At 36.4% G+C, this 24976-nt stretch overlaps 1 protein-coding gene across 1 annotated transcript in view; it reads left to right on the forward strand.

Annotated features, from left to right (window-relative positions):
* PTPRZ1 (protein tyrosine phosphatase receptor type Z1) overlaps positions 1-24976 on the forward strand; it is a 140182-nt gene that overhangs the window by 105895 nt on the left and 9311 nt on the right. Inside the window, exons 13-24 of the mRNA XM_067289962.1 lie at positions 1955-2099; positions 9276-9367; positions 12725-12810; positions 15056-15076; positions 15239-15335; positions 17484-17566; positions 18316-18450; positions 19807-19941; positions 20722-20885; positions 21584-21667; positions 23474-23609; positions 24543-24689. Of these exons, the coding sequence (XP_067146063.1) occupies positions 1955-2099; positions 9276-9367; positions 12725-12810; positions 15056-15076; positions 15239-15335; positions 17484-17566; positions 18316-18450; positions 19807-19941; positions 20722-20885; positions 21584-21667; positions 23474-23609; positions 24543-24689 (1325 nt within the window). The remainder of the gene's footprint in view (positions 1-1954; positions 2100-9275; positions 9368-12724; positions 12811-15055; positions 15077-15238; positions 15336-17483; positions 17567-18315; positions 18451-19806; positions 19942-20721; positions 20886-21583; positions 21668-23473; positions 23610-24542; positions 24690-24976) is intronic.

The raw sequence follows: 24976 nt of genomic DNA on the forward strand, positions 1-24976 counted from the left end.
TTTGTTGTTGTGACTATTTAATATTTCAGAAAAATTGTGATTTTTAACTTTTCCAACTCTTCATAGCTGTTGATGCATATTCATGCTTATTCTGAATTATGACTTTCTTGATAGCACCCCTACGGCTACCTAAACCTTTCACTTTCAGTTTTAAAGCAGTAAGAGAAATTAATAGAGAATAAGTAATACAAGGGATCTAAACATGCTGGTTACTAAGGAGCAAAGAAATCCACTATAAATGAGTCTGCCTTTACAGCAGCCATCGTTGGAGTAATGGCTAAGTAGGCAAGAAGCTGTCTGTTAAAAGAGAAGGTTTGACTGCTTTTCATTCCCCATAGAAGGAAGGCTAATAGAATTTTGTCATGCAATTTGAAGGAATCCTGTCATCGCACAGATATGACCAAGTTTTACGCTGTGAATTAGTCCAGAGTTGGATAAGCGAATATGAATGCTTCAAAGGGATCATATTCTGATCTTTCATGCATATATGTGGTTTCCACTGAAATCACTAGGAAATACTAATTTTAGCATACTCACTAGAAACTTGGGCACCAATTTTCAGAAACAACTTCTAACACTGACTACCACTTTGTGCCTTCAATCGCTTTGTACATTGAGCTTCAGGATTTAAAGAGCAATGAGAGATTTAGATGTTTGAGCACTTTGAAATAAAATACAGAAGGTGTCTGCAAAACATTTTTATACATAAAGCACCTAAACTCAAGCAAATGAAACCAGATAACTGCTTTTGGTTTTTAACATCTTAACTAGGACATTTGCTTTGTTGTCATTTTTTCAGATCCAACTCCATTCCCTCCTCCCTTTTTTCTGAAAGTTTTTTATCCATGTATGAGTTAGAATCGGTCCCTTGAAATCCCAGTGGAATGCAGCTTATTTCTGGACACCAAACTTCTGCTCCCATACAGCATTTTGACTGAATTAGAACTGAACGCAAATGCAGAAATGACTTATTATCTTTAAAAAATCTTGAGGTTAAATTCCAAAAAGTGTGGAAGCAGTTGTTTCTGTATTTTAACTTATGTAAAGGCCACAAATCACAATAAGCTGCACAGATTGAAAAAAACATCAGTCATTTATCAAAATTACTGTTTTAAAGTGTTTACTTTTAGGAGGATGGCCAAAATTAAGATTCCAGGACTAGTCACTTCCCCACAATGGTCTCTTATTTTAATGAGATTATAAAATATATTGTGTTAATCTTCATATAGATTTCTATGCCCAAATATTTCTGTCATCCAGCATTACAAGGCTGACAGAAATATGAATTATAGACAATATAGGTATTTAAATAATAATTGGATTCATGGTAAGGAAAAAAGGAGAAAATTAAATTCTGGCTCCAGTATAGTCATGGGAGGGAGTACTGCAATTGAATTCAAAGGAACCAGGATTTCCCCATGTATCTATATGGAAAATTACGGAATGGACGATGTATTAAAATATAGAAGCCCTAACTGCAGTACAGAGATTGCTTAGTGATTTTCTATTGTAGTAAAAATGTCGTATTACATTGTTAGTGAAAGAGAAGTGATTTGCATTATATGAGTGGCAGTTAAATATCGAAGTGTTCTTTACGCTTTCCAATATTATATATTCGGATCCCTTAATGCCACTAACTTTCAGCTAATAGACTGATGAAAATAAAAAGCTTTCTTATCCTAATTATATTTTAACAACAATCTGCTGTTCTTACAAAGAGAAGTCTCCACTGCTGGAAGGCTGAGTCACATAAGCTTGAATACTTTGCTTTACTCTCTGTCTGCTTTTTTTCTGTAAGCTGGTTTGCGAATGTATACATTTTTCTGCAGTACATAGTAAAAAAGAGAGGTAAGTGTTATTAAGTAGGTTCATTATAAGACATAAGACACAGTCATTTGTGCTATGCATTTGTCAGAATTTAAACGTGGACTGTTTCAATTTTCTCTGACTGCAGAGGCAAGTAATAGTAGCCATGAGTCTCGTATTGGTCTAGCTGAGAGTCTGGAATCAGAGAAGAAGACAGTTATACCACTTGTGGTCGTATCAGCCCTGACTTTTATCTGTCTAGTGATTCTTGTGGGTATTCTCATATACTGGAGGTAAGTTGTTTGTTTGTTTGTTTGTTTGTTTCATTTCTAAAGAGCTCTGATCTTAAAAAAGTGATTGACATTATTGTGCTGAATAGACTCAATAATCTAGTCAACAGACTAGATCCTGTCTTTCACAATGTCTTTGTGTTCCCAGATGTGCTGTAGTGGTATAAAGCAGTGAGATAGTTTCTTTCCAAAGTGCTCAGCTGCAATTCTCCTTTTTGGTTGCAGAGGGTGAACCATTTCTAATAAATTATTTCCATATTGAGAGATTTTAATAAATAAATGATTTGTGATTATTAATGCTTAGAAACCAAATGAATTGAGGGAGCAGCAGGGAAAGAGGAGGGGGAGGAGAAATAAATAGAGTGGATTCCTTTCCTGTATTTCCAATTCATGGAACTATTTAAAAACAGTTGTTATCAATTTAAGACAAGAATCTGTGGTCCTCAACAGCAATAAGCAATTCACAAAGGACTGTAAGAGTATGCTGTAGCTCACACTGTATTTGAGCTAGGAATGGGATGGTGTATAAATGTTTAAGATCACTTATTAAGTAGCCCTTACCATGTTATGTGACTGGAAGGTTGTTCCTAATGTGGGATTCTTCCAATCTCAGATTTGAATTTTGTTCCTCAACTATTCAAACCATTCAGCAGGTAACTAAGGATGAGTTTCATGTGCAAATACATACTCAGGTTCCCTCATGGGTGTGTTTCTCCATGTCTTGCTAAGTTGGTAAGAAGATAAGAAAGAAGTTAAGCTAAAGAGAAATGATAGCTGTAGGAAACCCTAATAACATAACCAGTGGGGATAAAAGACTGTATCTATCCTATGAACTAAAATTGACCAAGGACCATTCTCCAGCCCTGAGGACAACCAGCATGGCACAGCTCACTTCCATACAGCTAAAGACACTTCCCTCAAAAAACAGGGTGGCTGCATACAAATCACCTACTGGAATGGTCTCTGGCCGGTGCTAACCCCAAATTATGGCTAGGGTTGTGTGGAAGAATGCAAGTTGGCCTGGGATAAAAACACACCAGGAAGCTAGTTAGCAGTGTGACAGTATTGCGAGTTGGGTGAGAGCACTCAAGCTTTTTCGTGGCTCTGTTTCTTTATCTGTAAAGACAGAGAGTCTTCCTAGGGACAGTCCGTTTGTGCTCTCACGGAGCTATCAAAATCCATGCAGTACCCTAACATCTTCCTTAGTGTGTTGCTTTCCAAGGAGGAAAGGCAGTGGACCAGAAGGGGGAAATTAGTTGCAAAAATTTGCTTCTGTGGAGATTCATGCTATGTCATGGTTGTCAGGAACTTGATTCCAATGTTGCTCATACAGTACAGTGCTAATGTGTAAACAGCAGTAGCAGGACCGTTTCTAGGTCCTATACAAACAAGAGGGAAGTCAGGCTCGAACATCTCGCAGATGCTTCCAGGACCATTTCTTTGTGGGTTTTTCTTTTTTTTTTCTTTTTCCCTACCCAATCTTGTTTAATCTAAAATACATAACTTGTGAAGAACCAGGAACTAGAGCACAACCAGCCTGTCTCAGCTACTACCCGAATCATTAGGTTATGGTGTCAGAGTTGTGCTTACTGACTTTTCTCCTTGGCTCCTGACATTAGTTCTTCTGTCAGGCCAGCAGGCTATTTCCCACAGGGGGACAGAATACATCTCCTCCCTCAGTGGACTAAGAAACTGAGCCTGAGCTGCCTTCGTTCCAGACAAGCATGCTAACCAGTCGGCCAACATTTGACATGATTAAAGACACTTCTGAACAACTAATTTTCAGAAGGATTTTTTCTTCTTTCAAAAAAAGTAGCTAATTGTAGGAAGAACTGCACAACTCATTTCTTACTTTATTTCTAGTTGGATAATTATACTCATATCACAGGATTAATCAGTTAACCACTTTCATATTGAGAACCTTCTCTTTTTGTTTACATCATGCAACGTGAGCATTCATCTTCCAAAGAGTTTCATCCTTGAAGCTAAATAGTATTTAAAATCTCTTATATTTACCAAAGAACACCATCCATTTTAAGACCCAGATTGTATAGCGCAGTTTTAGTAATCCTACATGTTACAAGTTTGTTTTTGTCAAATAACATTGTGTTCATTTAGTACTCTTTCTCTGGGAATGAACAACTCAGTAACATAGGTCTTTCAAAATAACACAAAAATCCCATTAGCCATAATATCTTCTTGAAGTTGAGTTTAATCTTTCCTGTATTTGTTGTGTACTACAAAATAAAATATGGAGCTCTTTTTTTTTGTTAATTCTCCAGAAAAATTTCTTGGGCATTATGATAACATCAGTAACACATTTCTTATTTCAGAGGAATGAAATATAAATAGTATGTACTGTAGGTAAGACTTTGTGGCCTTGTTTCAAAACGTGGGAAGAATCAGAACATTATTTTTAGTGCTATATTGTTTTCTTTGTGCTTGGAAAATACTTATCTACAGATATAAGCATTTTTATGGTTAGTTTTAGCTGATTTTGAAATAATTTGTATAAGCTATCAACCTTTATTTTTACAATGGATTTTAAAAGCTTTCTCTTTTATGTGGGTCAATTATTTGCACTCCTTAAAGTTCATAAAAAGTTTAGGTTTGCAAGGAGGTATCATATATTCCTTTGGCTACAGTATTCATAAAGACTGCATTGGTATGTCCTAGCTGTGTGTTTGGGTGAGGGAATAGTACTCTGAGTTGTTTCCACTGTTAGCTCCTGATTTGAATATGAAAAAGGTGTGTTCTTTTAAAAAAAGGTTTAAAAAAGCAACTAACTAGCAAGAGCTACAATTTTCAGTTTTTCAAGGTTAAAAAAAGCAAAATTATTTTGTTCTGCACTCAAATGACTTGTATCAGAAGAATAATTCCGTACCATCTGTTGTGGTTTTTTGTTTGTTTGTTTGTTTTTTGACATGAAATTGTTAATCAGCACTTGAGGAAATTCCCCGATCTCTTCACTATCCCATTAAACCCAAGTCCAATCGTTCTGTGATAAAATACTCATTTATCTGATAGGGATAAAAGAATTTAATGGTGATATTGTCTAAAGAATATCTAATTGCAGGTGGTAAAATAAAATACAGAGTTTTAAACTACTCTAGTTTTGTGTATCAAATTTTTTGTAATTCAAACAATTTTCCAGCAACGTCATTTTCCTTTCATTTCTCCAGCCTGCCTAAGATTACAGTGGAATAAACAAGGAGATTCTTTTACCTGTTTAATGGCCTTGTGTTCTGGATAGATTTTTTCTACAGCTTTAGAGAGAATTTTCTATTCAAACTTAGAGTCTTTCCATCTCTCTATGTATCTACTTGACTGAGTCCTTGTAACACAGATGAATTAGGAATATTTCAATGTCCTTGCTCTGTTCTTTTAATTTCTTGATGGCATCATCATTCCAATTTTGCTGAATTAACCTTATCTGTTAAGGTGATTGAACTTGAAAGTATCTCTGTGCTGACATATACTGGAAATTGCTTAAGTGTATGTGTACTGTTTTGAAACAGTTCATAGAGTTGATCAATGAGATTAAACCTGATGGCATGATTTATAGAAGAAATCAGGTTATTTGTGCAAGTTAGTTTTCATGATGGTTATCTTAAGCAGGACTTGGAAAATAGTACAATAATAGGTGTAAGTGGGAGTTGTACCATCCAAGATTCTTGTGTATATTTGAATCTCACTAAGAGAGGAGCTCCTGTAACGCTGTGAACAGCAAACTGCTAATACAGTTCCAGCTACATTTTTATCTGTAGAGACACTGAATATCCGCTAGCTGTCCTGGAGCCTCCTAGAAGCTGTATAACAGCAGTGCTTCAGAAATTGCCAACCCAATGGCAGACAACACCCTGAGCAGTCATTTAGTGATTTTAACTCTCCCCTACCATCCTACATCTTTGAAACATAGTTATTGGAGAATGTTCGTTTTCTTATCCATGATTTAATCTTGTACCTTGAATCCTGTGTTAGTTTTATGGAAAGAGAGTTGAGAACCCTCTGTAAGGATATTTAAACTTGCACATGCAGAGACATGCTAAAAATGGATTTAAACTTTCATAGGCCACATTCATACATCCAGGAAAGAAAAAACTGCTCAGCTATGTAACATCAGATTGTAAATAAAAGAGTTAATAAAATTTGAAGATTAAAATTCCAGCCAACAATTTGTAATCATTTAAAAATAAATTCTAATGAGTATTTGAGAATACCTATTGGCCGATATTCTATGAGCAGAAAAGACTGTAAAGTTCTCAGAGAAAAAAATAATAATTCCTCTAAAACCATTCTGGATGAGCAGTGGGTGTGTCGGAGGCATGCTTCTGGGTTTGACTCTCTTCCTCAGTGCTAACTTTTTCGAGGGGCAATTTCCAGCCAGTGTGCGCTAGCAGTAAACCCTACACACCCACAACACACCCACCCACACACACCCAGTACCACGCTGTGCTGCCCAACTCCCTGACCATCAAAACCAAGCTCTGAGCAATCCCTGCCTCAGGGATGAAGTAGGGAGCACATATCCTCAGCCAAGGTGCTGTGGCCTGCACACAAGAAAAAGGATGTCCTCTGCAGTTTGAGGCATAGTTTCATCCCAAACAATTTACTTTTAAGTGTTCATTCACATCTAGTATCCCTCCTGTTAAACTGATGAGCTGTTGCTGCATGGCTTCCTGAACAGATACAGACTGTAATTAATTCAATGTTTTAGCACTGTCTCATGTATAAAGTATGTGTTTGAAGAAGTGCAGTGTCTAAATTATGAATTACAGTTTTAGGTTGGAGATCTAAATGCTGTGATATAAGGTGTAAATTAAATAATCGGGTTAACATTGAGTGCAAGTTTGAAACAGTCATCACTTTTTTCATTAATGACGAGTGATAATTAACAGGAGACATGATTATTAACATTAGATTTAGTCATGAAGGCTTTCACTGCTGATGCAGAAGCAGATGGCATACCTATTTGTGAGTCTTATTATAGGTTAAATCAACTGCTATGAATTTGTCTCCCAAATGTGTTAAGGGTGTAATTTATTTTCAGCCACAATTAACTTGTTAAATATTAAAGATGCAGTAGCTCAATGAGGGGTAGTGAATGTACAGCATATTATGAGGGCATTTTAAACAAGGCTTAAGATGTGAGAAATCGTTACACTAATTAAATTATTTTTAGCTTAATCTTTTTTCATGCATAGAGATAACTGTAATGTTATTACATAAACTTTATGTATGACCATCGTTCAAAAGCATTATGTTATTTGATGGAGGACTTTTTTTGTGTTAGTGCTTTAGTGTTGGGGCGGTTGGTATGTTTAGTTTGTTGTTGTTATTTTAATAAACATGCTAGATTTGAATTCACGGTGCCCAGTGCACTGAGGGTCAGACTTTCCAAAATTCATTAGTGATTTGAAGTACTTCAGTATTTGTCTACCTCTTATAACCATTTTTCACATCCTCCTGAGACTACCTCTTGAGTATTATACTAGCATTGAGAGACAGCCTCTCCCACCCCAGTAGCCATTCGAGCTGCTAATTCTGTGGGATGCTAGTCTTAGAACCTCTTTACATTTAGAAGGATGTTCCCTAGCGCATCCTGAATATGATCTTGGTCTGCATTCAAAATATCAATTTCTAAATGAAGCTAAGTACATAATGGATAGTCCTACTCCAAGTGTGTCATGGAAAATCAAAAACCCCTCCATGACTGTCATAAATATGCTTTTAGAGGATTCTAGCTGGACTACAAATATGGTTTTCATGTGAATCACTAGAACTATTTTGCATGCCTGGATTTTATTGTTTGTGTAAGTGCCCACTTTCTCTTGCATTTCAAGAGAATCTGCACTGTACACAAAGGCAGAAAATTCCCAACACATTCCAGGAGTATCTGTGTCTTTCTCTGAGGCTTAATTCAAATAAGCTTACCAAAGTCTTTATGATTTACATTAATGGTCCCAGAAATAATGACAATATCCACGTAAACCTTTGTTCTCCACCTGTTTCTCAAAGTAGCATCAATATTTCTCTTTGACTATAGCAACCATATGGGGGATTTTATCTGTACAGTGCTACTCATTCACAGGAACAGTATGGAAAGAGAATTTACAATAACACTGATTACATAAAATACCAATGATCATGCAATAGCTTAAGCCAGCAGCTTTCAAGGAACAGAATCTTGTAAATATAAAATTAAATTAATATTTTCCTGATGCATATATTTCTTTTTAATTTTAACCAGTTGTGAATAATATTTCAAATAGATTAAGTGACCCAGAGTAAAGATTGCTATTAGCATGTCTAATCACGTGGAGATTTTTTAATTAAGGAGGCTTTGCAATGCTTACAGCAGCAGTTGATTATTTAGTCCCTTGAATAGCTTGGACTCTTAACATCTTAACAGATGCTATTCTTATTATCTTCACATCTGGATTACAGTATGGGTACAAATAGTATTGTGGGTTAAGGTTGATTCCATTTGTATTCTTACTTCAATTTTTCTGCAACGGAGCTAGCACCTCCTGGAGTCATAAATTCCCTGTTTCTGTCTATCAGCTTCTGGAAGTCCTCCTTGGTTAAGGTGTCCCTCACTGTTGTGACTACATTATGGAAAAATCAGTTAGTCCTAATTGTGGTAGTTCCACAGCCTCCATTTTTCTGTCGCAGGGCATGTTACCCTCTACATTTCAGTGTCTGCGGCAGGATCTATCGATGAATTACCATAACTGATCTCATATGTTGCACCATCTTCAGGCTAGCGTAGTGACAGGAAAGGGGACAGCAATTATGTGTGCAAATTTGGATAAGCAATGAAGACAGTGGCACTTTATTATACTTGAAATTATTATGCAGCATCTACAGTAGCTCCTGGTACAGAGTGCCTCTCTCAGCTTCCACTATATCTGATGTGTGCTCTATCTTCTGCCTCTGGTATACGTAAAGATGCATAAACTATATACCATGCTGAGCTAATGTGGTATCTCAGATTGTATACATAATTTGGTGGGGCACTGAGGGACTATTTATATTATAGCAGTTATATTTAACGTTTCATGAGAACTGGTTCTCAGAAACATGATTTTCTGTCTTGACTTAATAACGACAGAATTCCAAGAGATTTCAGCTAATGTTTTATGTTTGCAATATTTATTTGTCTTTCTTACCCTTTAGGAAATGTTTCCAGACAGCTCATTTTTACTTAGAAGATAATACATCACCTCGAGTAATTTCTGTTCCTCCAGCTCCAATCTTCCCAGTCTCAGGTATTTTTTGTCAACTGTTTTGTGGATTGGTGTTAGTTATTGAAAGATGCTCTTTGTATGTGCCAGTATGAATTCTTCACGTACTGTAACATCTGTAAACCAGATATTTGTGCCCTCTTACACTAATAAAGACAGGTGCACTTGATGGAGGCAGAGACTAGTGCTACTAATATTCTCTTCTGTAGGAACACAGAAGAGAAATATCCTTCCCTTACAGAGTTGTTTCATGGGATATGCTGCATTTTCTAGCCAGTGTCATCCACATTTGAGCTACACTAAACAGCTCTAATTCACTGTCCCAAAGCAGAAGATTATACCAGTAACATATTATGCTGTATTTCTACTTTGTCATTGAATGTATAACCTATGTATAGAATGTTACCTTTTGTTTTTACCAGCAGAAACAACACATGCCTCAGCTGTCTGCATTTCATTGGCTATTGTAATGTTTTGGGGTTTTTTTTAACTTGCTGATATATTTTACTATTATATATTGCCAGTAGTAAAATTTTCTGTGAGCCTCAGATAAAACATGATACACAAATGCAAAATATTAGCCCCTCCTGTTTCCATTTCCACTGTAGTTATTTGGAGAAACTTTTTCTTTCTTTCCCTCTTCAAAGAATATTGGAGGAGCACTGTGCAGCAGTCCCCAGCTCTTTCAGACCAGGTAGAGTGAAAACCACATTAAATAGGTTAATTCTGCAGGTGATCCTGAGCCACATTTTCACACATGAGAAAAGAATGTCTTGTTGCATAAGTAATGCTATTTCAAATGGTGCAATTACATGGGGAAATGAGTGCCCTCAGATTGACTAAAGGAAGCAAAATCAGCCCTTGTGTAGATATCTGGTAAACACATTTAATTAAATAAATCCCAAACTTTAGGTTTCAGTTGTAACTAAATTGTAGGCATCTTTAAATGTGTCTTGCATTGATTGCTATTGTTAGAGGTACATAACCTTTTTCTAAATGGTTAACAGGCAGGGACAAAGCTTGATGTTCAGAGAATATGTGATTATGTATGAATGTCAAGTGGCTTTCAATATATAAAATTTCTGTTCTTAGTCTCTATCAGTAACTATATTGCAGTACAACTGTATAATTTCCTTGCAATTTATTCTGACCAACTCACCTCAGGGACATAGTGTTTTCCATTCATTGAGACAGAATTACACTTACCGCTGTTCTGAGTGCTTAAAATATGTGTTTCAATCCTGATGGTTTTACTTCTAAAAAGCTGATAAATATTAACTTAAAAGTATTTTTAAATGACTAAAATGCACATAAAGTATTTTATGGAAAAACTCCAAGTCCCAAGGAAATATCTTTGTTTCATTTTGTGTGCAGCAGATGTCAAGTGAGCAGTTTTCATGTTTTCTACCACATAATGTTCAGCAGTGTAATTTTACAACAATTGAGGCTAACCATGATATAATATTGTCAAAGAGCTTAGGCCAGGAAGAGCATTCTGTAACTGCTAAGTTTTATTTTTTATTATAACTATGACTACAAACACATTCCACAGATTTCATTATTATAGATTCAGTTTTCCTTCCGTGGAGTTCTATTGGCAGAGGTAGAAGATTCACGGTTATGCAGAGAAAATGAAATTCATAATATAATTCAAAGAGACATTTACTACAAATAATGAATTACTGGGTAGTATTAGGAGCCAATATCAACCTTTAATTAGTATCAAGTAATACCTGCCATCCAGAAGTAGAATATATTCCTGGAGCCAGAAGTGACTAAATGGGAAATGAGCACTGTTCAGAAAATAAAATAGTAATAGCATCAAACTTGAGATATCTTTTTTCCTTATTGTCCATGTTCATCAGGTCATCTACTTTCCCTTTTGGTTTTGTGTTTGCGTATCATAGAATAAACACTTTATGCCAGGTTCCTTCTCTGAAGTGTGAGGATAGTGTTATGCATTTGTTCAGCTTCTCTTAGGCTTGACTGGATAAATTCACTTCTTATATTCAGGTCCATTCATGTAAGTGGAAGACCAGATGGATCTCAATACAAATCAACAAATTCTTGGTAACTGAAAGCTAAAATTATTTTATGGTCTAAATGATGAGCATCTGTTGATATAAATAACAGGTCCCTGTAAGATGTTTTTAATGTTTCTTTCTCATATGAAACAGTGATGAAATTGCAATTTGTGAAATAAAAATGTTTTAAATCCATGAAACACTTAGAAAAAAATCTTTATCCTTCAGAGCCAAAGCTAGTTAAAATAATATAGTCTTTAACAGGCAATTAACAGAACAGATGACTCTGTTTACATAACATATTTGCAGGAAAGAAAAGATTAAAAGTCCCAAAGGTTTTTGACATGATCCCTAATGAATATTCTACACAAAAGTGTTTTTCTGTGTTTATATACAGTAAGAAGGAGATTTCCTGAAATATAAACATCAGATTGAAAATTCAGACTCAATATCAGGACACACAGGGCACATTTATAGGCTGAGAATGTAGATATTTTTTTTGTGAGTATCCCAAAAATGTTCTTGTATGCGTGTCAATTCCAATTTACATAGATTAAATGATAAAAAAGATCTTCACTTAAAACTTGAAGTATAATGCCTGAAGTAAGAGTTTGTAGTTGATACTCCCAGAATCAAGCATAAAATTGTTGTCAATGAATAGAATATCATAGAATCATGGGGGAAATTGGGGGGGGGGGTAATTTCCTGCTGGAAATACTCACTCTTGGAGTAAAAGAGGAAGGTCAGCTGTTGTTTCCTTTGGATTTAAACGCAAACATGCAACACATCAGTAAAAATTGTACTGCTGTCATAATGCTGGATTAATTTCCTAGGCTTGGAACTATGTAACTAGTCCATCAGAGTCCCAGTGCAACATTAATCAACCTAAAGCATCCTGACTCTTCTGCCTGATCATTTTTCCTCTCCCAGTATTAACCAGAGCTCTGCTCCTGCTGTCTGCTTTTCAACACGTTGCAGAAAATTGCTAAGACTCTCAGTTCCCCTTGACTTAGCAGGGAGTTTTGAGTTCTCTTCAATTTACAGACAAACTCATCCTCTTGCAGGATCAGCATGTTGATTTTCGAGGTTTAAAGACAGAGAAAGACCTATCTGGGCATTTTCCCTGTCTTCTTTCAGAATAGCCATTTAGAAATGTATAGGTGTTAGAGAATGATTTTAGAAATGTTAACGGTGTTAGGGAGTGATTTTAATTTTAAGGAGAGACATATATCCAAAGTTCATGATATAAATTTTATTTCAGGATGTTGTGTGGATTGCCTAAATATGAACTTCTTTATATGTCACTCTGGCTTTTTATTCTTCATAAATATATTTTTTGTCTTTTCCCACTCCTAAGATGATGTTGGAGCAATTCCAGTAAAGCATTTTCCAAAACATGTTGCAGATTTACATGCAAGTAATGGTTTTTCTGAAGAATTTGAGGTATGGCTCTATAATGTCATCTTTCTTTTTTAGCACATACAAATAACGTTAGATTTAAATGCAGATGGAAACAAAGAACTGGGCATTACATTCTGACTTGGTGACCAATTTCACAAACGAGTAACCTTGAGCCCAGTAGAACTGCTCATGTATAAAAGCTAGGGCAATTTATTAAAGCTAACAGGATTGGAATGCAGATGGGGATGGTTATCATTGTGATAAAATGTTAAATGGTTGGGTGAATAACCTATACAATAGTTCATCAGATGTAGACATAGACTTAAAGCTTTTCCAACACTAATGCCAACTGAATTTTGCAGAAGCTATCCACATTTGCTTGTTCCATTTACAGAGAAAAAAATATGGAAGTAATAATGAGTACATGTGACAAAACTTCTGATTAACAGGGGAGCTAATGTAGAGTCTTCATATATGGTAGTGAAAGCTTTACAGTTCTTTTCATAAAGTATATGGTTCATATGAGGTGTTTCAAAACTTTGAAACATATACTCTTATCATATAATATGTCAATATCACCATAAGTATTTAATGAACTTCATTGTTTTTCACATTCATACACATTATGACCAAGTTAAAGATAGATGTTTGTTCTACCTTGTCATTTATAAAATAAACATTATAAATCCCAACTCTGTAATCAGAGCTGTGCTATTAAAATTCTTGACATGTATTTTCTAATAAAATCACTCCACTGAGACAGAAATGATTGTTTGTAGATCTCTATTAATTTAAAATATGCTTGTAGTAGTCCTGCTGCTAAGACAACAATACTGAAAGTAATTCATACTTTCATATCTTTTGGTTTGCTTTTGTTTTCCCATCCAATGAATTGTAATCTAATGGACCAAAAACTGTGTCATTTATCTAACTACTTCATCAACATTTCTTCTCCAACTCATATAACATTCAGAATATCCATCTGATTGGGGGATCAAACTTGTAAATGCTTGTAAATGTCCATTACATGTTCATAGGTGAAGCTAATCATGTGCATAGAACTGGGCTCCAGATAGGCTGACTATTAATAAGAGCAAATGTTGAAGGATTTTGTGTAAATACAGTGATAACAATGTCCCTTCAACATAAGTGAGGAAACTAAGAAAAAAAATAAAAGCATTCATCGCCTTCTTTTCTTAAATTGCAAGAGAGATCCAAAGACCAAATATACTGCATTTCACTGAGTCTACACATCTTTCATTCTTACCATAACTATGACAAAGAACCCACTGTTCTCATCTTCTCTTGGAAATCCTTTTTTGATTTACAGAATACCCCAGAATTAGTGACCTGACCTTTTTTCTACCAATAAAGAACTTATAAGTTATAGAAGAATTTAAATATAGCCATTATCTTTGCAGAATCAGCATATACTTGGAGAGGGGGGCATAGGCACGTTCAGTTCTTTATTTATATGAAACAGCTCATATTTAACCTCTAATTTAGCAGTCTATACCAAAACTGGTAACCACTTTTCATATGCATATTTAAATAGCTGATGAGGAAGATAGTTTATCTTAAAATAAATCCTGGAAAACGTTGGGAAGTATTATTATAGTATTTTATTCATGGCAACATATTTCTTATATAACATTGTGAGCCTTATAAATGCTTGAGTTTCCTGTGAATTAAAGTAATCAATAAAATACAAAGAAATGAATTGAATTCTGTGAACTTTATAGACTTTGTGCCTGCCTTCTCAAGCCTGTCTTCTGCAGGCAGTTTTTATAAACACGTTGAGAAACTGCAGGCGGTTAACAGTCCCATGAGGACAGCCAAGCTGCATATTATCTTTCTCCAGTGAAGACTTTGCAACTGAATTCAAAGAGAGCAAGAGCATTCATCAGAGAAACTAATGCAGTTATAAGGACCAATAATAAGTCTTCATAAATCCTATGAACAGTTAAATACATAGATAATCTGACTAAAGTCAATGATGTTCCTCACATACATATGCTTTCCCAGGCCCAGTGTATAACATTAAAGATAAGTAAACAGATATCAGTATTTTAACAGGAAAGTTATTTCAAAGTTCAGAATTGCTGATTTCTTTTATTTTTAAGAGTTACATCAAAATATTCAGCTTTGTTGTTATTATGGAGATATATATTGCATGACCATAACTGTCTTCCATATAGTATTTGTAATTTATATAAACACTTTTATCCATTGTTCTGTGCTGTGGAATTTGATTTTTTTACTTTTTTTGCATTCATTCCCTCATTAGACACTGAAAGAGTTTTATCAGGTAAGGAATTATTTCACTGCATTTCTTTAGCAATGAAGTAGTTGTAAAATATCATAGATAATTGGGTGTAAGGTTGTGGTTTTTCATGCTAGCTTACTGTATTTTAAGACACTGTGTATATCTTAATATTTACTATACTGTGATGTACACTTTTTTTTTCAGGAAATCCAGAGCTGTACTGTAGATCTAGGTATTACATCAGACAGCTCTAATCACCCGGACAACAAGAATAAAAATCGATATATAAATATTGTTGCTTGTAAGTAAATGCTTCACTTGGTGTTTTGTGTAAGAAATCATTGTAGACAAGTATAGACTTATATGGTATTAGAGGAGGAGGAAAAAAAAAATCTCTGGACTGAAAACTCTGTGTACTGCTCAGCAAAATGCCTGGAAAGGAATAGACTGAGATCTCACATTTCTTCAAGCTAATCCTCTGACATTCTGCTGCTTTGATGAGCAATTGTTAGCAAGGCATATTTGTGTCTTTTGTGATGGCCCAAAGGGAGTTGGGAGATTTGTTATAATGCCATTATAAAGCCGAAGAAGCTGTGTTTTGATTGCCAAAATTAATCCATCTTTAAGCTGGAATAATGGTTATTTTATCCTCTCTAGGAGCTGCACAATCCCAGGATATATTTACTGACATAAATATAAATTTACCAGTTTTATGTTGTATCGTGCCCAGCCATGATGTAATAAATCCATTTCATTAGCCAGGACACGTTTTCCAATTTCTTTGTCCTCTCTTTGAAGTCATTGTCTCTGACCTTTTGATGATTTTGGTGTCTTAATATACTCAACTGTCTATCGTATTTCAACTTTGTTCTGCTATCAAGAAGCTCTAAATTAAATACATGTTCAACATTCAATGGCACTAGAGCTTTATAAAGAGACAGTATCAGTCCATCTGGCAAAAGACAATGGAAATTGTACAGCAGCAGCAGCCATTCCACCTGGCTGAAGATACCTCTAGAGGGAAGGGAGATCAGGGCGGTTCCTCTGCCATTCTCTGGGTTTGTCCCTGATGGTATGGAGAGCACTAACCTGACTTTGTTATCAAAGGGCAGTGCTCACGCAGGGCGGGAAAGGGAAAGAGTATTGTGCCAGTTTTTCTTCTTAACAAGCTTTGCACCAGTCTTTTGCTTCTTGAAGGTTTTATGAATGAAGGTTTTATGAATGTTGACTTGCCTTTGACCCTAAGGAGGGTCAAGTCTGAAGTAGAAGCTTTGCCCATTGGCTCTGTGAAATGGTGGATGTGATACAGTTCAGGACTAATGTCTTTACATGTAGGAGTTTACATGCAAGTCAGTGTCTGACCTCTCATTATAGTCAATGGAGTTCTTGGGTACATTCAGTTGTCCTGCATAGGTGACCAGGGCATCCGAGATGTCCTAGGGCATTCTGCCTGCCTTTCCGCTGTCATTCCAGAAGGATGTGGATCTCCCACAGGTCCTGAATTACAGTTTCAAGCCCCTCACTGAGGTTTCAGCTACCTTAGGGCATCTCAAGTAGCAAGAAGTGCCATGTGCAGCAGAATCAGGTCCCTATAAACAATGGAGGCTACAGAAAGCTTTGGTTAACCCTAGAGTAGTCACCTAGTTGACTGAATAGGCAGTCAGCTGAAGGCTCTTCAGCTGACCAGCTCCATAGGCTCCCATAGGTCTCCAAGCTCCAGGCTCCACTCTCTTTACCTTGAAATGAATCCCTCTCAAGAAGGGAGTCAGTTATCTAAGCACGGGTGCCTACCATCTTTTGAGATATCCCAGGGCATCCAGGACTGCTGTGCAGGCTTGGCAGTCATAACACAGGACTTAGAGAACACCTGTACCCTTCACAAGCAGCAGATGGAGGTTATAGGGAAACAGTGCCTAAAATGACCTTAGATGCTTCTGTTCAGGCAAATAAATTGTGCACCTCAGTATCACTGTGCACACTATATAATACTGAATACCTGCAAGTAACATTAGTCTTTTTTACCATGACATTGTACTGTGCAGTTATGACAAACTCACTTTACGCTATCATCCTTTTTGTTCATCTTTACTGCAGTAGGACTGTTTTTCTCAAGGTTTCCATCAATTGCACATTTTGAACTTCCATGGGCTTCACAGAGCTGTACACTTCTGTCATATGCAAAGATCTTTTTTTTCTTTTAAAAAATATTACCATTTACTTCTGAAATAAATTTCTGAATTTCTGAATCCATGGATTGATTAGGTTATATTTCTGCAAACTAGAACTTTGAATTTGCCTCATACCTAGCGCAGGATGTTTGCATATGTGATTGTCACTGTACTAGCTTATAAATATTGTAAAAATCCATTTAAGTATTTTTTAAACATTTTACAGAAAGAATATAATCCTTGCAGACAACTATGCTTATTTTGTCCTTTTTTTAATACAGATGATCATACTAGGGTTAAATTAGCACAACTTGCAGAAAAGGATGGAAAACTGACTGATTACATTAATGCCAACTGTGTTGATGTAAGTGCATTTTTCTAACTGCCAATACATTCATCTGTCAGAAGAGTCTTTTCTCTAAATACTGAGGCATGGAGGTGAATAGACTTAATAAAAAATGCATCATAATGTTAAAGGTTTTGTTAAAAAAACCTTTTGCTCTGACTTAAACCCACAAAGTGAAGTGCAGGTAAATCTCCAATACTTTCTTGAATCCATCTTGATATTGTAGTAGCTGCAGCTTAGTGAAAAGCTTTATGAAGCATAAAATGTTCTATCATGTCTGAATTGTTTCAGAAGCATATCACATATGAATGTTTATTCTTTTATACATTTTTTGGTAAGTGGTTAATTCTTCTCTCTGAGATAATTTCATGAGGGGAAGATGGCATTTGGCTGAGAGCCTCATAGAGATACCATTTATTCACTTTCCGTTACCCAGTAATTTACATGCAAATGATCTTGATTCATTTCTTAAACCACTATCATAACAGATGTCTCATAATCACTATCATGTCAACATTCTGCCAGAACACGGGCACTTGAATATATATCCTATTTGTTGGAATGATAAACATTGACATAACAGTTCCATTCATATGTCATCTGGTACCACAGGCATTCTGTGAATTAGATAGTTATAAATTCAAAAGTACTTAAAAGCTCTTGAGATTCTTTAAAAATAGATATATAAAATGTCATGTACTCCTCCCAACCTTCTTTTGCTTGCAGACTGTGATTTAACAAGTATCATTTGTTATATTTCAATTTAGGGCTACAACAAGCCAAAAGCCTACATTGCAGCTCAAGGGCCACTAAAATCGACAGCAGAAGATTTCTGGAGAATGATATGGGAACATAACGTAGAAGTTATTGTGATGATAACTAATCTTGTTGAGAAAGGAAGGGTATGAGTACCTTTGTTATTTTTCTGTCTGATATTGATAGATCTACCTCTAGCAGGCTCCTTCCTCTCTTTTAAAAGTCTTTTTAGTCATTTATTGAGAAAAAAGCAATAGTTTGTAGTAGTTGCTTGTACTAGAATTGGCCATAGAAATATAAAGATGAGAATTTGTAGTATGAAACTAAGGAAAACATTCAAACTCAATTTCCAACAACTGAGGTCTTGAAAATACCATGTTATAAATAAAAAATTGTCTTATACTAGAACATGCCTTCTTGGATATATTTAAGAGTGGCCAGACTGTGGACTATGGGCCAAATTCTGCTAGCAATCTGTTTTCTGTCAATCTCTTTCCCATGGGTGCCTTAGGCTCTGGAAAGGAGACGGCTTTAATTTAAATTAAGTATTCTGGATGTTCACAGGTTACTCCCTGTTAACATCCCATGGCACCCACACTTCCTCCCCCATCACATGACTAGATATGCATTAGTCCCGTGAGCCAAAATGAGGTCATCTCTTATCACAGGATGTGTCTTCATCTGATTACTTGATGGGGATATGCAAGCCCACTGGGCGTCACATGAGCAGTCATTGCATCACACTTGCCACATACTGGCAGCAAGTGTGCCTGTCACTTGACCTAAAATGCGTGCATTCTTGTCATATGACCAACTAAGTGCCTGTCAGGTGATAGACACAGCAGATGTAGACACTGTAAGTACTATTTCATTTACAATACCAGAGGTCACACAGTAAGTACTATTTCATTTACAATACCAGACTATAAATCTGTACTCTAGTACTTCTAGAGAAGTACTGCCCAACCAAAAGGCTGGACATTGCAGCTCTATATAGCTCTGTTCTGGCCACACACAAGTTCACTCTTCTCCCCTCTGATCAGATATAAGTATATTGTACCCATTCTGTGACCCAACCAAAAAGCCACCTATGACTTTAATGACTTGAAGCAGAGGCAGAGTAGACTCACCCTTGTGTGGAATGTATTCCTGTTATTCATGTAGGTCATCTGTTATTGTCTTTAGATTTTAGAGTGTATATAGAATAGCAGTTTCCACAATATTAGAGTTCTTTAGCTCTGATAGCATGATTTAGACCTCTCTTTTTTGGAATATTCCAAATAAAGAATATCTTCACACAGCCAGATCTCTTTGCAGCACAAAATAAATAAACATTCTTTGTTCTCTTGAGATGAAGACCGTGTATAGTATAAACTGGGTGTATTGGGAGTTCCTGTATATTTCTGTGGTTGACTGTGCACTTAAATTTGAACATTTCACCTTGACAGTTTGACACTTGTTTTCCTTCTCTCTTTCTCTGTTTCTCATTCTCTTTCTAACAGAGAAAATGTGACCAGTACTGGCCTGTCGAAGGTAGTGAAGAATATGGGAACTTCTTGGTTACTCAGAAGAGTGTTCATGTACTTGCCTATTACACAGTGAGGAATTTTACTATTAGGAACACCAAGGTCAAAAAGGTTTGTGGCATCCTGAAAACATAGCTTGATCAAAAGGGAGTGTTGAAAGTTGCTCAGAATATTTTAAAATAGTTGGCAGCTCTTTTCCACTGTAGAGGTAAAGCTGAATCCTGTAGGTCTCAGCCAGCCAAGATGCTCATCAACTTCAGAGTTAATTTGGCTTGATCAGCTGGTGGAGGAGATACTGGCCTGTGGTGGTGTGATGCAGGGAAAAGGTTATAATCACACTAGAGAGCTGATGTGGACTTCACCTTCCTGATGAGCAGGAATATGACTTCTCAGAATGACAGCAGCTAGTAGAAAATATGGGATGATTTAAATCATCCACCTATGAATTTTCCTTTTGTAGGACTGGATTTTTAACTCCCTTGCAAAACAGGTGGATAATTCCTTTTTTGATCAGTAAAGCTGGATGAGATGATTTCTACCCTTTCTGTCCACCTGACAGAGAAGCAGAGTGGCAGAAATAACTGGTGGATCTTAAGAGCAGCTGTAGTTTGTTATCTTTCCAGTGCTCTTAGCCTTTCATTATGTCTTTCTAAGGGGCAGTGCCAGGTCACTTTTCCTTTTAGCACTAATAGAAGCACCTGCCCTTTCTGTTCTCTTTGAAAACTGGAATATTCAGCACTAGAAAGTGCTTTGTCATGTTTGGCTTGCTTTTAATGAAATAGGGACTATACTAATTTAAGTAAAGAACTATTAGTTACATAAATAAAATAATGAAAAATAATGCCTTTTAGATGTGGGATACTTATTCATGGCATTATTTTTATATTGCAGGGTTCCCAGAAAGGGAGGTCTAGTGGACGTGTAGTAACTCAGTACCATTATACCCAGTGGCCTGATATGGGTGTTCCAGAATACACGCTACCTGTGCTCACCTTTGTGCGGAAGGCATCGCATGCCAAGCGTCATGCTGTCGGGCCAGTTGTGGTTCATTGCAGGTGTGGTTTTTACTGTAGTAAAGTTCACTCCACCTTTGCTTTGCAGAAAAAATGAATTTTCTGTGGTGGGTTAAGCAAAACTTCACTCATATTTAACAATTGCTGATGGAGGAAGATTAAGTTCTTGGCTGATATTTCTATCTTTGGTAAGTCCAACTAATCAATCAGCTGTCTGTGCCACTTCTATAAATCGCCATAATGGCTATAAACAAGGTGATGCTGCTCTGCAAAAAAATGCTTTTTTTTACTTTCTTGCACACTTCTGTACTATTCTTTTGTTTGCTATGAGCTTACCAGATACGTATATAGCAGTAATTGTTTCATTTCTGCAAATATACATATCGTTAGGATGTTTTTGGCTCATGCTTTCTTTGGTGCAGGGATACTCTGTAATCCTAAGAGGAGCTCTGTGCACAAAAGAAGACTCACTGTATTCCTGGCTGAACTACAACTCTGCCATTTTTAACATTACTCTGTGCTCTAGCGTTCATTTGCAATGGAGGAGCATTCTGGGGATCGGTTTGAGGTCTGCATGTGCCGCAGTGTGCAGGCAGGTGTTCTGTCAGTGCTCATTAAAACTGGGCAGCCCAGGGAAAATTGGTTAAAAATGGCTTGTAGGGCCTGGAATGACTTCACAATGCCCGTGAAGGACCGGGTTATTGTAAAATATATAAGCAGGTTCTGGTTTTCCACTGTAGTACCTCACCTTTGATGGAACATTTGGAAAGAGAACCTCCTCATGAATTCTGTCCTTCTGGAGCTGACTCTGAGGAAGCCAACAGGTAAAGTCGCCTCACAAATACTGAAAATGAAGATATTTTATTTCTGGGATGATCTAATGTGACTAAAATCTGTTTTTAGCTTGGAAAATGAAATTTCCACATTTTGGTTTTTCTGCTGTATTTGCACCCTGCCTATTCCTGGGAAGTTCAAAATAAGAGCTTCCCCAAAAGACTGTGATCTATGCCAGTGGGCTGAGAGATCAGCAACATGATATAAATCAAGTAAATTGATTTTTTTAAACAGTGAACAGCGGTAAGTCGTATGGCTTCAGTCAGACTTCTCCATTGGGTCATAGATACAACTCAAATACTTCTGTTATTAGACAGTTTTATAAGGCTTTTAAGTTCACTTGTCACTGTGGACTGTGGAATCTCAGAGGAGTCTAATATTAGAAATATAACTTTTATTTATCTTTACAGGCTATATGGAGGACAAATATGAGGAACTTCATGACACCTTATGTAGTTACTTTTGTGTTTTGATACTTTTCATGTTTTGCCTTTGCCTTTTCTAACAAGTACAGATGGTACCTGGTAATCTTTGTAATTTTGTGTGTGTAATAGTGTGTCAATAACCTGGACTTTTCCGCTTTATATCAAGTTTACTTAGGCAATGGATTGAAGGCAATCTGAGCTCACTCTACCCATGCTTTGTGCCACCTCTGAACAAGAAATGAGGTGGCTGCATTAGCATAGACAGACTGAGTTTGGATCTGCCTCTAAAGGACCATGTAGACCAATCATAGTTTTGCTGCCAAGTTATATGTACCAACATACATAACATTTCCACATAACATTACAGGGGAATTACAACTGACTAATTCCCATGTGTGACTACATAACAAAAAATTATCTCTTGTCTTAATGCTTTTGACCCAGAAAAAAAAAAGCTGCTTGTTAGTCTAGATTCTTACCACACAGTCATCATTGTGCTAAATGAGTCAGAGTTCATAACAGGACTGAGTGTTTTAATACAACATGGCTCCAAATGGTTGGGGGGTTTTGTTGTTTTTTTTTTTGCTGATATTTCTCAGAGGCAAGTTCTTCTCTCAACGCAGATATACTTAGGATACAAAGCTTTCCACATTTGAGAGTTTCACACACAATGGCAAAATCTGACTCTAGCATAAAATGGTGGCAATACCGTGACACCAGCTGTTGATTAACCCTTTCTTCTTCTGCATCTTCTCTCTTTAAGAAGTCTCAACCATTGCTTTCCCTCTTAACCATGCCTGAAGAGTACTAAGCTTTTTCTTTTACAGATATACCATCTGCAGCTCTGCCACTTCCTAGGATTTTCCACAATCCAGTATCTTTGAAAACTCCATAGGCAGTATCTGTAAGGGGTGGCATAATGCAGCTTGTCCTTTAAAGTGGCATGTGTTTCAGCACAGAAGAACTTGGGCACATTAAATGTGCCCAAATGCTGACATATGCCACACTTGCTAACTGGCTCAGTATCTTTGACAAAGTTCTATAAGTATCAGTAGTATCAGAAGTTGCAGCAGCCCAAAAATTGCAGTCTAATAGGAGGCCATTTAGTTCTATTTCAATTAATACTTTCTAAAAAAACGGTTTAAAAAAATGATCTTTAGAGCTATCCTTGCATAAGAAAAAAATGATGAGGAAAGATTTTTCTTCATTACCAGCCTTGAAGTTTTAATAAAGTAATATATTCATATAATAATCTAATTTGTAGAGGAAAGCCTTCCCCACACACCAATTTGTTGAAAAAGCTATATATAAGAAACAATTCTCTTCATGGTTGTTTTACTTCAGACTCAAGAATGTTTTTTTGTTTTATAGCGCTGGTGTTGGAAGGACAGGCACATACATAGTGTTAGACAGCATGCTGCAGCAAATTCAGCATGAAGGGACAGTCAACATATTTGGATTCTTAAAACACATACGTACCCAAAGGAACTACTTGGTGCAAACTGAGGTAAGACTAAAATATATTTAACAAGAATATTACTTTCCATAGTTCTATTTGCAGTAGCAGAGATGATACAATCCTCTTGTTGGTGCCACCAGGCAGAATGGCAACCAGTCACCAGACTGGACTTTCCTGTTTGCTTCCCCTGTTTCTATAGTGCAATCCTTCTAGGCTCACTCAAAGCAATGAGCTAGCAAATGACCTATCTGTGGGATCTCGTCTCTTTATGGGGGAGGAATCAGAAGAGAGAGAGTTTATATAAATCATGCTTCCCACAATAGCACTTTCTTGGCAGTACGTGTTATAGTCCTGTTTTAAGGAAACATCATTTTTAGGAATCTTCACTGACTCAGATCTAACAGTTGATAGCAGATAATAATAAGTAGGAAAAAAGCTGTTTCAAGCAAAGATTATATACAGCTGTTTTAAACAGAAGATTATATATAGAATGGTAAAAGACCAGAAAGAAACAATAAGGACAACAGCAGGGCATTGAAAAGCCTATTTCAAATTTCAAGAACAGGGGTTAGAATCCCTGGTGCCTTTCAATAGAAGAAGAGGTAATCAACAGCAGCATGAGCACTTGTTCGAAAGGATGTGAGAGAGAAAATAGAAGATAGCAGTAGGAACTGGGAGTGGTCACTTTATTGCAAGGAAGAGAGGCAGGGAGCACTGAATAAGAAGCTGACTTGGAAATTTGATTCGAGGCTATCATATCACATATACATTGCATATGTAGTTCAATTGCACTTGTAAATATATACTGTCGCTACAGAGGAGTAGCCTTTACTGTAGAGGATCACATTTGAGAAAACTCTACTATAGCAGCAAACCGCAAAGAAATACTGACCCAGTCAGAAGCGGCAGCTTAGCCGAAGAAGATGCCCAGGAAAAATCTGAAAATAATTAGAGCTCAGATGTTTGGTTTTATTTTACTAGGAGCAATACATCTTCATTCATGATGCACTGGTCGAAGCGATACTCAGTAAAGAAACAGAAGTCCTTGAGACTCACATTCATGCCTATGTTAATTCTCTCTTGATACCTGGACCAACAGGAAAGACCAGGCTGGAGAAACAATTCAAGGTGAGCTCTCTGAGATATTAACATGAAAAGCTTTTGGCTTGTAAGCATTCTCAAACTGAATGATTTTTAGAGTAGGTATCTCAATGCAACTTTCATCATCTTTCTCTCTGTATAATTTAACTGCTGAACCTGGATTCAGAGCAATTTTACAAATGCATGCAGTCAGTTGGGACAAAAGAATTATTTACATACTCTTAAACAGGATTTTTAAATTTTTTTCTAAAAACAACAGCATAAGAAACAGTCCAGTAAGTAGATATTGGATAAAACTACTACATACCTTTGCA

Source organism: Apteryx mantelli, chromosome 1 (assembly GCF_036417845.1).
Source record: "Apteryx mantelli isolate bAptMan1 chromosome 1, bAptMan1.hap1, whole genome shotgun sequence".
In the NCBI taxonomy this organism is placed as follows: domain Eukaryota; kingdom Metazoa; phylum Chordata; class Aves; order Apterygiformes; family Apterygidae; genus Apteryx; species Apteryx mantelli.